The following is a 15808-nucleotide window of genomic DNA, read 5'->3' as shown; positions in this document are numbered from 1 at the left end:
TAGCACCAACGACATTTTATTTAACTCTTTAACGATTCAGGTACATAAAAGAACTATGTGCAAAGTAAATCTAAAGTTCAGGTAATGTAGCTACTATTTACACTACAAGTCATATCAACCTATTATGATATTAAAGTAATTAATTGAGAAGGCAAATATATGTTTTTGAAATGTAAATTTTCAATGCAGAAAAATATAGTTACTATGGCACTTTATTAACTAATTTGTAGGAAATAACATAATGATGAAAACGTTTAGTAACACAACACAAACCACATAACTATATACTAAATAAAATTCCTAAAATAAAACACTTTTAAATAATATTTAAGTACCCCAATAAAAATGTGTCAATGTATATAAAGTGTATGATAAGTTGTTTGGACGTTTCAATTCATTTAGTAAAATAATTGGGGCTAATAAAAATAAAGAATACTTATAATAGAAGTAAATATTATGATTCGAATCTTTATCTAACGTCAGTTACACGAATAAAATAAAGTGAAGCTCAAGCTGATAAGTTAGCGTTGTAAAATAAATTGGTGTTTTTAACTAAATGGTAACAACTTTTATAACTTAGAAGAATTCATTTATATTTAACTAAAGCTGCAAAACAAGTTTTCAAAACATAGCAACAAAAACTTAAAGAGGCAACAACATTTACAAACATTCACTAATCTACTGATTAATATTTTTTGGATAATAAAATTTATAAATTCACCTATTATATTTTGTGCAGCCTTTAGGTATTAGAGTGATGTATTGGAAATTTTTCAATAAAAAATAGAACTATAATAGCACAGTACAACTAAAACGATTTTTTTCTAATACAAACAAAATAAGCTTTTACGCAAAACTTTAAAAGAAGTTTTAAAATATACAATTTAGTTTTAAGCGCTTACTAAACTGCCTAAATAATTTTGAAAACCAAGTTCTTTCAATGAAGTTAGAAAAACAGTTATCCGACAAGCTTACATAGTGCGACATTAGTGGTGAACTATCTTGATAGCTTCAACTTCATCAGACAGCCCGTTAATGCAAGAGTCTCCGTTGTGAAGCTTTCCGTTCATCATTGCTTCATTCGATTTTCCGTTTACATGATTTTTATGCCGGTCGTCTATCTGTTGTTTAAAATTAAGTTTGTACATCTGCGTTTTTTTTAGACGGATACTATTATATGTAAGTGTTGGAAACTTAATGATTTTATTAATTAAATTATCGTTTAGCTTTAATACCATTGAGCCTAATACTTAATTTTACAAAAGTAAAATTTGTGTAAGCTACTTTTAAAAAATATTTAAACAAATGTGGAAGTATAGTTAGTTTTGGAAGCATTTTTTTCAGCAATTTAACAAAATTTTACCATAAGTTTTCTCTAAAACAGAAAACACATAGAAAGTTTGCCCCTCTCCCTAGTGTTTAAAAGTGTTTTGTAAAATTTCCTTGCACTATTTAAAAAAAGCTTTTTTCTAACAAAGTTCGAGTTAATTTAATATATTTAATTAAAATAAATATTTGTATTAAAAATACATCTAGATACATTTAAGTTCTTACAAAATAGTACAATAAAACTGTTAAATATTAAAACTAATAGTTCTTTTTCGCATTTTCTTTGCTAATTGATAAACCCATTGAACTTATTTTGTAAAATTATTTATAGTTCAACTAGATATATTAAAAAACTAGACAAAACTTATAAAACAACTGGTAAGTTAAAGACCTGCGAAATAATTCTAAACAAGTAATATTTTGTTACTTATGTTTTTAAACTTTATTGAAATAAATTATCACTTTTTCTAAAAAACTTTTAGTTGTTTTATATATGTATTTAAAAAAAAAAGAAAGTAACAATTTTCATAGCTTTAACCTAATAAAAAACTTACTTCATTAGTTATAAAGTAATTATTAGTAAAAAAAAATTAGTAAAATAAAAATATTCTTTTGTTAAAAACCAAAGCAAAATTAAATATTGATTCTTAAAATATTTGAAGTATCATATTATGTCTGCAAGTGGCAATTAAATAAAGTTTTTAGATTTTTTTGACAATCAAATATTCAAAACGAACTTTAATTTTAATAAATTAAACTGGTTAAAATGATGAAGTAAATTATTTACAATAAAAAAGCGATATAACTTAGTTATTTTTTAATTCAAGCTTACAAATTAATATATATAGACTTATATACTTATATAGCTTATATACACGGACAAATAAATTTAAACTGATACCTGCTTCTTAACAAATAAAGGTTTTATCGTATGATTTCTATTAATACCATTGGTTGAAACTTTTGCAAGGTTGTCGCCATTCAGAATGTGTTGAACAATTAAATCAACTGCAACTGTTGTTTTTATTGTATTTTTATTTTTTAGCAATTAATATAAATATTAAAAACATTTGTTTTTATTTTAATAAAAGCAATTATTTTAATTAATTAAATTAGACCAAAAAAACTGCAACAACCTAGTTTTTTTCGATTATTAAAATATAGTATAAAGTTTTACAGTTATCTCTTTGAAACGTGTTAGATTATATAATAATAGTTGATAATAACTATGTAACATTAATAACAGCAGATTAACTATTTTACTTTTAAATAAGTACAATAATTATTACTATTCTGAAAAATAAGTACACAAATCCAAGCTTTTCTAGTTTAAAAATTATTTAAAAATTCAAACATAATATTTGAGCACACACTTTAATTTAAAGCAGTTTAGTTATCTTTTTCTCAAAGTGTAAACATATGATCATTGAAGAGAAAACGCTGAAAACATTAGTTTATGAATTTTACATTTAGTTAAACAGTGCAGTTATTTAAGTTAGTTTTTCAACTAAAGTGAATTATAATTAACTTATAATACGTTTAAGTACTTACTTGATACCTAGTGTACATAGAGTTTCTTCCTAGTGATTAACAATGCAAAATTTTTACAAGTTTGAGAACTAAAACTCTAAATAACTTACTGTTGGGATTATAGTAATATGATAATTTTTTTTTAAGTACTAACTAACATAAAGAATTTTTAAAAATTAAGTAATGGTGAAAACAAGAAAACAAAAAGATAGTACAATAAAAGTTACTATTCCAAGTAAATTTAAAATTTAAAAAAGTTTTAATGAGTAATTTAAAAGCTAAATGCGGTTTTATTTTTGATTTAGCAACGCCTAAAGAACTGTAATACTCTAGTTACTTATATAACTTTAAATATATATTTACGATTATCTACAAAAATCTGCTATTAATAGAAATACATTGATTAAAAACTAAGTTTGGTGGTAAAGTTGTAAAAATTAAAAAAAAAAACTATAATGAATATAAAACACTGTAGCGAGAGAGAAACTAAGGAGAACCTATACGACATTCCATAAAAAAGTACTTACTAAATTAACAAAACACCATTAATCAAGTCATACATTTCACGTTTTGAAAATAAAATCGGTGATTACATGGGTAACTTTATTTTTAGTAAAAATGTATAAAACTAATTTTAGCTAAAAAAAAAATTAACAACAGAATACAGACTTGATTTTCTGCTGTTATCATAATAAAAACTCAAGTAAACACTCATGTGGTTTTCAACCATAAAATCTAAATAAAGAATTAACAACAAATCGTTTTGCGCATAGTGACCTTTACATGTGCATGATTATGCCAACAATCTGTAATATAAATCGATAAATTTTACCTTATAATGAACACATATGCAGTATAACAACATATTTTTCTTATTCAACACTGTTATATTCAACTGTTTAAGTATATTAAAAAGTGTAAGAACAAAGAAATCGACATACTTGAGATTTAAATAATGATAAATTTTTTCAAAGTAAGAAAAAACGATTATGATAAACTAAACAGAAGAGTTTATTTTGTGTGAATTATCTAATTAAACTGTTTAATAAAAATATTAATTTACTACATTACATAAATATAACTTTTGCCCTTTAATTAAAATTTTATATATACCTTATAGATTCTGAATGTATAGTAAGTATATTATTCGAAATTAGTTTTTCATTTTTATTATCAATTATCTGGTTCAATAACAGTTATTTTTTAAACGTAAAAAGATATAGAATAATTGATTCATATAAAAAACAAGTTTTAATTTTAATCACAATCATTTAAATATTCTAGTATTAACATAATCATGTACTGCTATTAAAACAAAGAATAGCTACATACATTAGAATAAGAATATTAGAGAAGTTTAACTACAACAAAAATGTAAACAAGTATCTTAAGCTTAACTTTTTTAAATAATAGCACTAAATAAAAAACTATAGATTGTTGAAAAAAAAAGGTTTTGTTGTCTCAAGAGATCTATATTTTCAAATTTTTACAGCTTAATTGGTTACAGCTGAAAAAAATACTGAAAAAACTTTTTATTTAATAAAATTACTTAAAAAAGAGAAAAAAAAATGTAAATAGAGCAGTTAACCATAACAAAAAAAAGTACAGATTTCAAATCTAAGTTATTCATAACTTCAAGTAATACAAAGTATAAATCTGAAGCAGCAATGAATAGCATATTTTAAACCAACAAACCATTGTTTTCTGAACCACGAGGAATGACGATATCTGCAAACTTCTTCGTCTGTTTCAATAAATTAATGTTTATTCATTTGAATAATATTGTACATACACTTATTGTAATGTTCCATTTTAGTTTGTATACAACTTAAATAAAAAGGGTAAACGTGACTAACATTGCAAATACTTAAAAATGTACACGTACCAAATAATAAAATAATAGTAAAACAATCTCAGTATAGAAAAAATTTTCAAAAAAAGTATTCTAACTGAAAATTATAATACTAGTTCAAAATAATACACTTCAATAATAATACTATAAAAATAAAACAGGTTTAAAGTTTAAGCTTTTGCTTGATACTATTAAAAATATCTAAGAAAACTTGCCAATTTTTAAAGTGAACTGATACTTTTTAATAAATTAAACTATAATGCCTATTTATAACTACATTTTTACATTAATGTTTTTTTTTTTTTAATACTCAATTTATTTCTATACACAATTTTTTTTTAGTATGTAACGTACTTTGAGTGAAAACATACAACAGGCCCGTTTAATAGGTACTTATTAAAACCACAGCTAATAAATAAAACACGTTTATTGGTTTACATGAGCACTACTTATGAAGTAACAAGGCAACAACTACCGGGAGGCAAAACTCTTCAAACGCAGGCTTGACGTAGTTTGTGTACTGCATCAGAATTGTTTCTAGCGACCGACCTCTCTCCATTACATCCCGCAAAACTAAAATGAACAGTTTTTAAGAATTTTTTTTATTATTTTCAAACTAAATCAATCTATCTACTGAAAGTTCAAAAAAAATTCTTATTTTATTGCTGGCAGGATTCAAGTGGTGTGATTTTTATCAATGACGTTTGTAAAGTTTTATGCAAAAAAAAAAAAAAATTTTTGTAAAATAAATTTCAACTAGGATTTTTTATATATATTTTTTTTTATTTACGCCAGAATTATTGACTACCATGCCCATAATCATACAAAATCTACAACATTTAGATTAATAATATTAAGTTGTCTTATTCAAAATTATAACGATTAAAATAATTACACTTTTATAAAATAACCTCTTTGCAGTTAAAATAAAAAAATTCAAATAACAAAATAACAATAAACTATTCATACTATGGAGAATAGTTGCAACGTGGTTTTAACAAAACAAAACTTTGGCTTGTTTGATTTGTATGTAAATATTTACAAAAATTAGCGGGAATAGTTAATCAGTGTTTTTAAAGTATCAAATATGCACTTTGTCTCTAATTGTTAGCTCGATTTATTTTCATTACAAAGTAAAATGTAACGTGATGTAGTCATGAGACGATTTGACGCATGAGAAACTTATTTTGAGATTATTTTGAAACGCTCTACACAGCTTAAAAGTCAAGTTACAAAAGCTATTTTAAATAAAGTGTATAAAATACTTATATTATATACGTAAATATCATAACTTTGTAAACTAAGATTTAAAAAATTATATTTAAGCAAAAAATAAAACTATTTAGCTTAAGACTTAAGGATTACTTTTTAGAAATGCCAAAAATTTTATATAACAATAATTAATCTAACAGTCATTCTTAAAATCTTCACCTTTTAGTGAAAAAAAATACAAAATCGTGATGCTACAATAATAGAGTTAACGAAAGTCATGGAATTAAGCCGTGTTTTAGTTACGTTAATTGTGGCATTTGACAATTCGATACGGTGAAATTAGAATGTATGAACTATTTTAATCAATAATAACCTTGTTTAGCATTTTTTATCAAGTAGGTTTAATTTTCTAATATGTATTGGATCTGTTTGATATTTATATTAAAAAATTAAAGTATTAGCATAGCTAATAAATAACAAATATATTTAAATAACTAACTATTTTTTAATCAAATAAAGTGTTTTTATATAGTTGTATATTATAAATATTATAACTACTTATGTCAAGAAAAATTATCAGAAGCTTAACAGGTATTTGCAAGCAACCTTAAGAATACAAAAAACTTACAAATTTACACTAAAATGCTAACAATAATTCAACTTAAAGCATGATTACTAAACATTGAAAACAATTCATTTGAACCGATTGAATTAATCAGTGTACAAAAAAAAACAAAAGCCTTAAAAAATTTTTTCAAGTTTATCCTCATAAATGCTGTAAAATCTATAAATTTTGGACTAGATAAAAATATTAGTTATATGTACTGGGAATTTCATCACTCTACATAAAAAGTATTTTTCAAATTCTAAATACTAACTTCGATAAAAATAGTAGTAAGTTATTTTTGGATTTTTTTAGCTTGGTTTTTGATATAAAGTTTTTGTTTAATTTTTTTTTAAACTTTTAAGTTGATTTTTTTGCTTAGTATTTATTGTTTTAAATAAACTTATTTATTACAAATAAATATTATTTATTGATAAGGTTTATAACCTTCTTTGACAATATTAGCTCAACAAGTACAGACTTTAATGTTAGATTAAGTAAAATGTCTACAAAAATTAATTTACATATTAATAGGTACACAGTAACTAATTTAAATTTACTTTATATTCCTAAATGATGTGTATAAATTTATGAAATATACATTTTTCTACTGGATTTTTGGATATTTTTTCATACCGCTTTTTATAAAAAACTAGTTTGTTTCATTCTAGAAATGTAGTTTCCAATCAGCAAAAAATTGTAAGTAAAAGAAAAATAGATGGATTTAATTTTAAAACTTGTTATTCAAATTAAATGAATTATTATACTATAAGTAGTTTTTAAGACACACATTTTGATTTAAAGGAACATTAAAATAAGTTCTGTAAACTATTTTTAATTCTAAATAGAAATAAATACAAAATTATACTGCTAAAAATTATTTATGGCATAGTTTAGATTAAATATTTAAAATATTAGATGAAGCTCATAACAAATTTAATTATTAACTTTTCATACAGCTTTTGTTTTTTTTTTTTAATTCCATAAAATTTTTTTTTTAATGTGTTTAACTAGAAAAACCAAAATCTAGTATTTCTACACTAAATGGTGTTTAATATTTTACAAAACTAAACAAGCATTAAAAACAAATTTATATATATTGTCATTATAAACTTAATGGGCTATATCTTACAGATATTATGAGTTTAATAAAAATACATTCCTTAGACAAGTAGTCATCTAAGTTTGCACCTGTGCACACTAGTGTGCATAGATTTTTTTTCTAACGGGGCATAGAAAAATCAGTAAGCTGACAAAAGGTTTTTTAGATGATGTTTGTTTTGTCTATTTATATGGTAAAAAGATAGTTATAACATACAATAACAGTTTTTAAAACATTATTTATATGCTTAGGCACTCAAAACAAAAATAGTATTCTTTAATATTTATTTCATACTTTTTATAATTAAGTGTGCACAATATTTATTTCCCAGTAATTTAGTGTGCACAGCTTTTGAAAAGATTGAAGACACTGCCTTAGAAAACTGTGTGTGGAGAATTTAAATTTCATTCATTTGCAAAAAAACGGCTATATTAGCTATATGCATTATATCAAGTATAACAGAACAACAAGTTCGTTTTCGTTACTTGATTAAGTGTTTGAGGTGAAAAAAAAAAGAAATAAACCTCTTCTGGAAAGTCTTGTATCAGCATCAATGTCAACAAACAGTTTCATATTGAAGAGATTTCTTACTTCTTCGTGGTAAAATACTAATATTCCCTCAAATAAAACCACATCACAGTCTTCGATCACATGACATTCACCATCCACTCTAAACAACTTAATTTTTAATCAAACTTTCTTTTACACAAATACTTAAAACATAGTCAATTTCTTAAAGAAAATTGTGCTCGGTCCTTTAAAAAGAAACGTTTTAATTCAACTTTTTTGATTAAAAACCACTAAATTTTATCACCTTCTAAGCTTTTTTAACTACAGACAGCTAGCTTTCATGATTTATTTCTAAAACATACTCAACACTTGTGAAAGTTTAAACAATAGAAACATGAATTTCAGTACAAGAATTCAAAAATAATGTTAATTAAATATATAACTTTTTTCTCAAACTACAAAATCTTTATCTATATTTTATTACATTTATTTAATGAAAAACTGTTAGAGACTAAAAAAAAGATTGTTTGATATAAAAATAGACCCAAAGCATAAACATGCTAAACTTTTTTTAATATATTATTAGGTAAGCTTATAATTCTATTATTAAAACAGATATAAAGATTATTTATTACCTGCAGTAATTTTGTGTGTCATAAACAGGTACAGTTACTTTTTTTCCAGACACAACTTTTTTTATTGTATTGACCATCAACTTTGTATCAAAAGCATCTTAAAATTAGTAAATTTTAAGTATATAAATTGTATGAATTAAAAATAAGGCACTCAATTCTAGCTTAATTAAGTCTATTATAAACAAATAACAGTTTTAAATAAATTTATTCAGTAACTAACTTTTTTAGTTTTTTGAGTATCTAAACTAACTATATTTAATAAAGTTTTTGAGAAACTTAAATAAAAAATACATGATAAATTATAATAACTTTTAAACTTAAATTAAAACACAGAACTTAATACTTAATTCATTTAATTACATTAAAGTATCTAAAATTATAGTAGTCATAGTTAAGGTGTTAATATATATAACTCTTAGATACAAAATAAAGAATAACATATATTTGTTTTAATTTTTCAAATACTATTACATGATCAGTCAATACTCAATCTTTATTGTCATTTATTTAAAAGCCAAATGAAATATTTGTTATAAAAATAAAAAATCATTTAAGAGGTAAACAAACTAAAACTTAAAATTCAAATCATAAAGCATTCAAATAAAACCTGGTTGGTCAAAATTGTACATGTTCTTTTCAAGTAGTTCAGTTTCTTGCTTGTTAAGTGGCTTGTAAAAACTTTCTTGGCTGATAATAGCAACTTTTCCTTTAACTTGGTTTTCTCCAAGCAGTTCGACAATCTTCTTACAAACTGAAGTCTGTGTAGTAAAATTTAAAACTTAAATGTTTCGTGCATAATGTTTTACCTATTTAACTTTTTTTACCTAGGTTGCCAGATGTATGTATTTAAAACTTGTTTATTTTTTGAACTTATGCCTTTTTTTAATGCTTCAAATGTACCAAAACATCTTTTTGCAACTCATAATCAAATTTTTTCAATGTGCACAATGTATTAAAAAACAACTTAAAAGTTGGTATACGTGTTTTGCTATTTCTCCTCAGTGTTACTTATCAGAGTATATGTATAAGTAAATAAAGATCAAAACAAACTAATTAAATAGTTAAAAACAAAAACCATGTAATTTTAAAACTTAAGCAGATTAAAGTTAATTTAATAAATATATATCAACTATAATTAATTGCAATAATGAATAATCACAAATGTTAAGACAAATACAAAAAGATTACATAAGAAATTTTTTTATTGTAATTCTCGTTTGAGGCTTAGGCTGTAAACTGCATCTTAAGTTTGTAAATGATTATCTGTTCAACCAATTGAAAATACTAAAAACCCATTTGAATTACAAATCTTATAGCAAATTCAAACTTAAATTAAATGTTTTCCAAAAAATATATTATAAATTTTATTTTATAAGTTACCATTTTGGCTATTTATATTTCTTTTTATAATCCAAATCTTTATAAGTAAATTATTTGGTGAAAGTTGGTTTATTCTACTAAGTAAAAAATTACAAATATTTCCCACATATTTACTTTTGTATGCATATACAATTTTAATATGACTTTATTTTTATGGTAGGTAGTAAGCCTATCTTTGTTGTTTAGGTGAAACTTGTTTGTCTTGAACCAAGATTGTTTGTATATTTCAATATTCGAAAGTAATTAAATATTTTAAAGAATTTTAAGAACAAATTTTATAGCTCTATAGGTTAGACAGCTAATCAAATTAGTTTTCTGTGAAATTGGACTGAAGGAGTTGAATCAAAATCTTTTGCTTTCTGAATAAATAAGTACATCTAAAAATGGCAAATTGTTGTTTACAGAGTTTTCAGTAGTAAACTACTTAAGTTATTATGAATGTTATTTAGTTTATTTAGAACATGTTCCTTTTTTATTATTATCTAAGAAAATAAATGTGTCTTCAATATTTCTTTACTAATAAACCAGTAATTTGTTATTTATTATTTTATATTAATAAATTCCTGCAAAGATGTTTAAAATAATGGGACAAAAAAGTTATTTCAAAAATAACTACTTACAGAGTTTCCACTCTTTGAGGCAAAAAAGCCAGTCTGAATTACTTCATTAGAGTTACCACTAAATAAAATCAAGGAAAAATTTTAGAGGTTTTTTTGGTGCTTTAAAAGACATACTTATTTTAGACTCATTAAGTTTAAAAAGAAGTTAAAACTAATGCAATCTGTTTAAATTCAAAATAATTTTTGAGATATAGCCGGTCAAAGTCGGAGGCAACAATAGGATCCTTATGGGAGGCGCAAACTAAAACGGCAAATAACTAGTAATCACTAAAAATCTATCTCCTCCTACGTTTTTTGAGATAACTACCTCAAATTTTCAGGAAATGTTCCTTGCAGTACTTAGAAAATTCTATCGGAAGGAATTTCAAAAAAACTATTAAAAAAAATTATAATAAAAAAACAAAAAAAAACTGTTTTTTTTGTTTATTTTTTATATAATTTTTTTATTTTTATTTTTAATTTTTTTAAAAATTCCTTCCGACAGAATTTTCTAAATATATCAAGGAACACTTCCTGAAAGTTTGAGGTAGTTATCTCAAAAAATGTAGGAGATGATAGATGTTTAGTGAAACAGTCTATTTTTGCTGTTTTAGTTTGCGCCTCCCATAAGGAACCTATTGTCGGCTCCGACTTTGACCGGCTATATCTCAAAAGTTGTTTTCAATTTTTTAAATCTGTAAAAAGCATCTTGTAGCTTAGTAAAATATATAAAATAAGATCAAAAACCAAAAAGGGTGTTTACCCCCCCTATGCCCTTAATGCTTTAAAAGACTTATTCTTAATATGGTTAGTCAAAACTTTTTAATCAAAAGTTAATACTACTTCAATCTGTTAAAATAAATGTTTGTGAAAAAAATTTAAAGTTGCTTATGTTTAAACTGACAGATTTAATTTAGGTTGAATTTTATATGTGATAAGCCTTTTAAATAAAAAATTTGATTTTATTAAACTTTAAAAATAAAAAATCTTGTACATTATCACTTTAAATCTATTTAAGTCTGGACAAGCTTAATAGTAGTACACTTTATTACAAAGCAAATAAGTTTTAATACAATAAACACTTTATATATAGTTAAAATTTGTAAAGACACTAGGCTAAAAAGGTAAGTCAAAGTAAACCTAGAGTAATTTCATGTTTTTTTTTTTAAAGGAAGCCCATGAAATTCAAAGAAAGTTTGAAGGGAATCTTATGGATAATATTTTTTAAAAGCTAATGTTAATATGTTGAAAATAAAGTGAAACTTAATTGTGAAGTTGGATTAAGAAAATAGAAATATCTTATACATGTAACAACTGTATAAAACTGTTGCTTATTATTTAATTAAACAACTTTATATATGTTTAATATATACCAGTGCTTGTTACTGATTTGATTATTCATATATTGTTAGATTGTTATAAATACAATGTTTATTTTTTTTGTGTATTTACTCATTTTATTATTATTTAGTTCTTCTATAATAACTCTCTAAAATAGTTTATTATCTATTAAGACACTTTAAAAAAAATTAAACAAGACTAAATTTGTGTTATTGTTTTACCAAATTTTTCGGAAATATTTTGTCTTGCTAAAATGTTTAACTTAAACAGATCACACAATTGATTGATGGTTTATTTTTAGTTGCAGAATTGGTGAAAACTTGCTTAGGGGTTTGAGCTTCGGAAGTTTCTTACTCTGTGGTATAATTAGAAGTTAATAAGAAGATTTAACAAATGAGTGGTAACAAATTGACAAGCCACCGAGGATTATCTTTAAGGGCATAGGTAGGTAACACTTTTTTCACATTTTGATCTTATTTTATATAGATTTACTAAGCTACAAAATGCTTTTTACAGATTAAAAAAAAGTAAAACAATTTTTGAGATATAGCTGGTCAAAGTCAGAGGCAACAAAAGGTTCCTTATAAGAGGTGCAAACTAAAACGGCAAACAACTAGAAATCACTAAAAATCTATCTCCTCCTAAGATTTTTGAGATAACTACCTCAAACTTTCAGGATATGTTGCTTGCAATATTTAGAAAATTCTGTCGAAACAAAATTATCTAGTTTTTTTTTAATCTGTTAAAAGCATCTTGTAGCTTAGTAAAAACTATATAAAATAAGATCAAATTGTGAAAAAAGTGTTTTACACCCCCCTGTACCCTCAAATAAGATAGTTTCATTTTTGGATAAATGAGTTTTGATTATTAAAGAGACAGGTCATACTACACATGATGTAATTTACAGCTTTTGTTTATTGTTAAGGGCATAGGGGGGTCCACCTTGATTTTTACAAATTGATCTTATTTCATATAGTTTTATCTGAGCTATCAGACATTTTTAACCACTTAAAGATAATTTTTGAGATATGAGCGATCAAAGTTGGTGACCTCAATAGGTTCCTAATGGAAGGCGCAAAATTAAAACACAACAAAGACCATTTCACCTAAATTCTTTCTCCTGTTTCATTTTTTAAGCAATCTTCTTAAAATTTTCACAGAAAGTGTATTATTAAATTTTAAAAAGATTGAATGCAGGAATTGTTTTAATTTTGAAAAATAAATTTCTTTTTTTTGTAAACTACCATCTTTTTGTTTTTTTAGTCTTAAATTTTTATTTTTTAATATTTTCAAAGTTCCAATATTTAAAGTCTTTTAAACTATAAAATAAGCGTTTCCTGAAGGTTTGAGGTCTCTAGCTCAAAAAATGAAGGAGAAGATAGATTTTTAGTGATTCTTTAAAATTCAGAGAAAATTGACCCCAAAAAATTTGCGTTCTATATGTTTGTATTGGAAACTTTTTATAAAAATTACAATATCTCAAAAGTTAAATAAGATTTTTTAATTCTATAAAAATGGCTTGTAGTTTGTACTTCAAGCTTTCATATAAGATCCAATGTTAATATTAGTAAAAAAAAATTAACCCCCTATTCCCTTAAAGAAGGAAGAGTAAATAGTGATGTTTTCAAGTTTAAAAGAGTTCAAAAATTGACCAATTCTTAAACATAGAATGCAATTATAAGCATACAATATTTAATTAAAAAAAAAAAGATGATGTGAGGTGCATAAATAGTTGATTTTGTTTTATTACCTACTACTGTAAATCTTAAAAATTGAAATGCTTTACAGAACATGAAAGAAAATAATATTGAAGTTAAAAACTGAACTTTAAATATTAGGCAGGTTAATATCAAATCAGATAGTACTTAATAATTTAAAAGGCTAATAATGTACCTTTCCACAAGAAGTACCACCAGCAACACCAATAAGATAAGGTTTATTTACAATCATCATTGGTTGTTGGATTGCACTGCAGTTTGTATTAATTAAAAGTTTCTCAGTAAACTAAGCTTATATGTGAAAGAATCTTGAACTATAATGTCTAACAGCCATTTTCGATTTAATATGAAACATCATGTCTCATAGAAATAAAAAATTGAGTTTAAATCAGGGGTGGGCAAACTGTAGCCAGAAAAACAAAATTTTGCAGCGCGTGATTTACTTAATAACTAAAAACATAACTTAAAAAGTTGAAAGAGAAAAGTTTTTATGGTAAAACTCATATTTATATTTTAGGTTCGATAAATACTAATTCATTGTGCAAAATTACTTTGTTTATTAAACGTAAAAAAATACGTTCAAAAATTTAGTCAAAAGACCTGGTGAACGAATAAAACCTTAAAGTTTTTTAATCATACACAGCGTATACAGTTTAATGTCTTGTATAGAACTGATTATTGTTTATTTTATCCAATTTTTGGTTTGTAGCAACTGTTGATTACTAAAACAATTTTAAGTAAGTTTAGTGCAGTCTGTAAAAGACTTTCTAGCGAGTAGTTTTTTGTGAAATACTGCCGAGCCAACCCCTACTTTAATTTAAATTTATGTTTTTTTTTTTAACTATAAAAAAATTTAATAGAAATAAAAAATACTCTAAAACTTTAATTAAGTCAAAACATCATACATAAAAAAAATAACTGATGTTAAGATAAGCGGACATTTATAGATTTTGTAAAACTTACACTAAAAAATTAGTGGTTTCACGTGCTTGAAATAGCTTTTAAATAAATCGTGGTATTTTTAAAAAATCGTTTAGTAAATATGCTTACTAAAGTAAAACTCTTTTAATAATACAATAAGTAAGATTGTACGAGTTACTTTAAATTAGACTGTTAATGTATAATTGATTAAACTCAAACGAGCCTAGCTAAAGCTTTGAAAAAAATGTTATTAAACCAACTTTTTAAAGTAGCGTCTTTTTGTTTTATTATTTTATAAAAATAAAAACTGTAACCTTACTAAATTGTTTTACATTTCTTTTAGTTTTCTTATCTTTAGTAATGATGCTAGAAATAAGTTTACTTAGTAACGATTATGTTAGCTGATAAATATGGTTTTGTATCTCATCTATCACTTAAAAATACTTTATTATTTAAACTATTTATAATGGACCCAAATCGCACCGGTTATAGTTTAAGAATAAGTTATTTTAAAGGATAATAAACAATTGTTTTTTCATTAAAAATTTTAGTGATCAGGTGACCTAAGATCTTAGAAAATTGTTCCAAAAACTACATAAAAATTATTTTAAAAGATAAATTTATAAGACTAGGAAATAATAGCAAACTAAGAAGTTTTTTTCTTGTGTTTTTGTATAAAAATAGGTTTTTAATAAATAATAGGTAACTAATTATTATTTTTTATTGAACGACAAAAAAGTACTCAAAATAATTGGTCGTAGACCTCTCATATATATAACTAATACTTTAGTTATTTTTGTCTTGTAACAGTTTTGTAGATGCTTTAAAGTTCTTATTGAGAACTATTAAATTTCATAAGTTAAAAAGTTCAAGTCTTTTTTTATTATAAAAATCGGTTACTTTCAGCTGATATTTAAATTAAAACTCGAAATTTTGAAGAGTGCTATAATGATTTACCAAATAAAGTCTTTAGTTGTTAAGATTACGGAGTTAGTTAAAACATATGTTTTTACTGGTATGTAGTTTTGACCTATAACTTATTTAACAAAAATTTTAAATATATCTTCAAAATTAT

General features: G+C 23.9%; 1 protein-coding gene across 1 annotated transcript; it reads right to left on the bottom strand.

Moving 5' to 3' along the window:
- LOC145836056 (uridine-cytidine kinase 2-like) lies at positions 1 to 14087 on the bottom strand. The gene is made up of 8 exons (XM_082943850.1): positions 13988 to 14087; positions 9382 to 9532; positions 8775 to 8871; positions 8154 to 8299; positions 5187 to 5284; positions 4555 to 4603; positions 2231 to 2343; positions 1 to 1121 (listed from the first exon to the last, which is right to left on the bottom strand). The coding sequence occupies exons 1-8, from the start codon at positions 14045 to 14047 to the stop codon at positions 987 to 989; spliced, it is 849 nt and encodes a 282-aa protein (XP_082799976.1). The 5' UTR covers positions 14048 to 14087; the 3' UTR covers positions 1 to 986.
- Between the last annotated feature and the right edge of the window lie 1721 nt (positions 14088 to 15808).

The sequence above is a fragment of the Thalia democratica genome, chromosome 5, assembly GCF_965202585.1.
Source record: "Thalia democratica chromosome 5, ktThaDemo2.hap1.1, whole genome shotgun sequence".
In the NCBI taxonomy this organism is placed as follows: Eukaryota; Metazoa; Chordata; class Thaliacea; order Salpida; family Salpidae; genus Thalia; species Thalia democratica.
Note: the sequence above shows the minus strand (reverse complement) of the source record. Positions and strands in the feature narration are given on the sequence as shown.

Excerpts from the sequence above, each read along its gene's own strand:
- LOC145836056 (XM_082943850.1), bottom strand. The coding sequence starts at position 14,047 with ATGATGATTGTAAATAAACCTTATCTTATTGGTGTTGCTGGTGGTACT. Across the intron at positions 8,872-9,381 it reads GTACAATTTTGACCAACCAG|ATGCTTTTGATACAAAGTTG; the intron begins GTTTTATTTGAA and ends ACTAATTTTAAG. Across the intron at positions 5,285-8,153 it reads TACAAGACTTTCCAGAAGAG|TTTTGCGGGATGTAATGGAG; the intron begins GTTTATTTCTTT and ends TGTTCATTTTAG.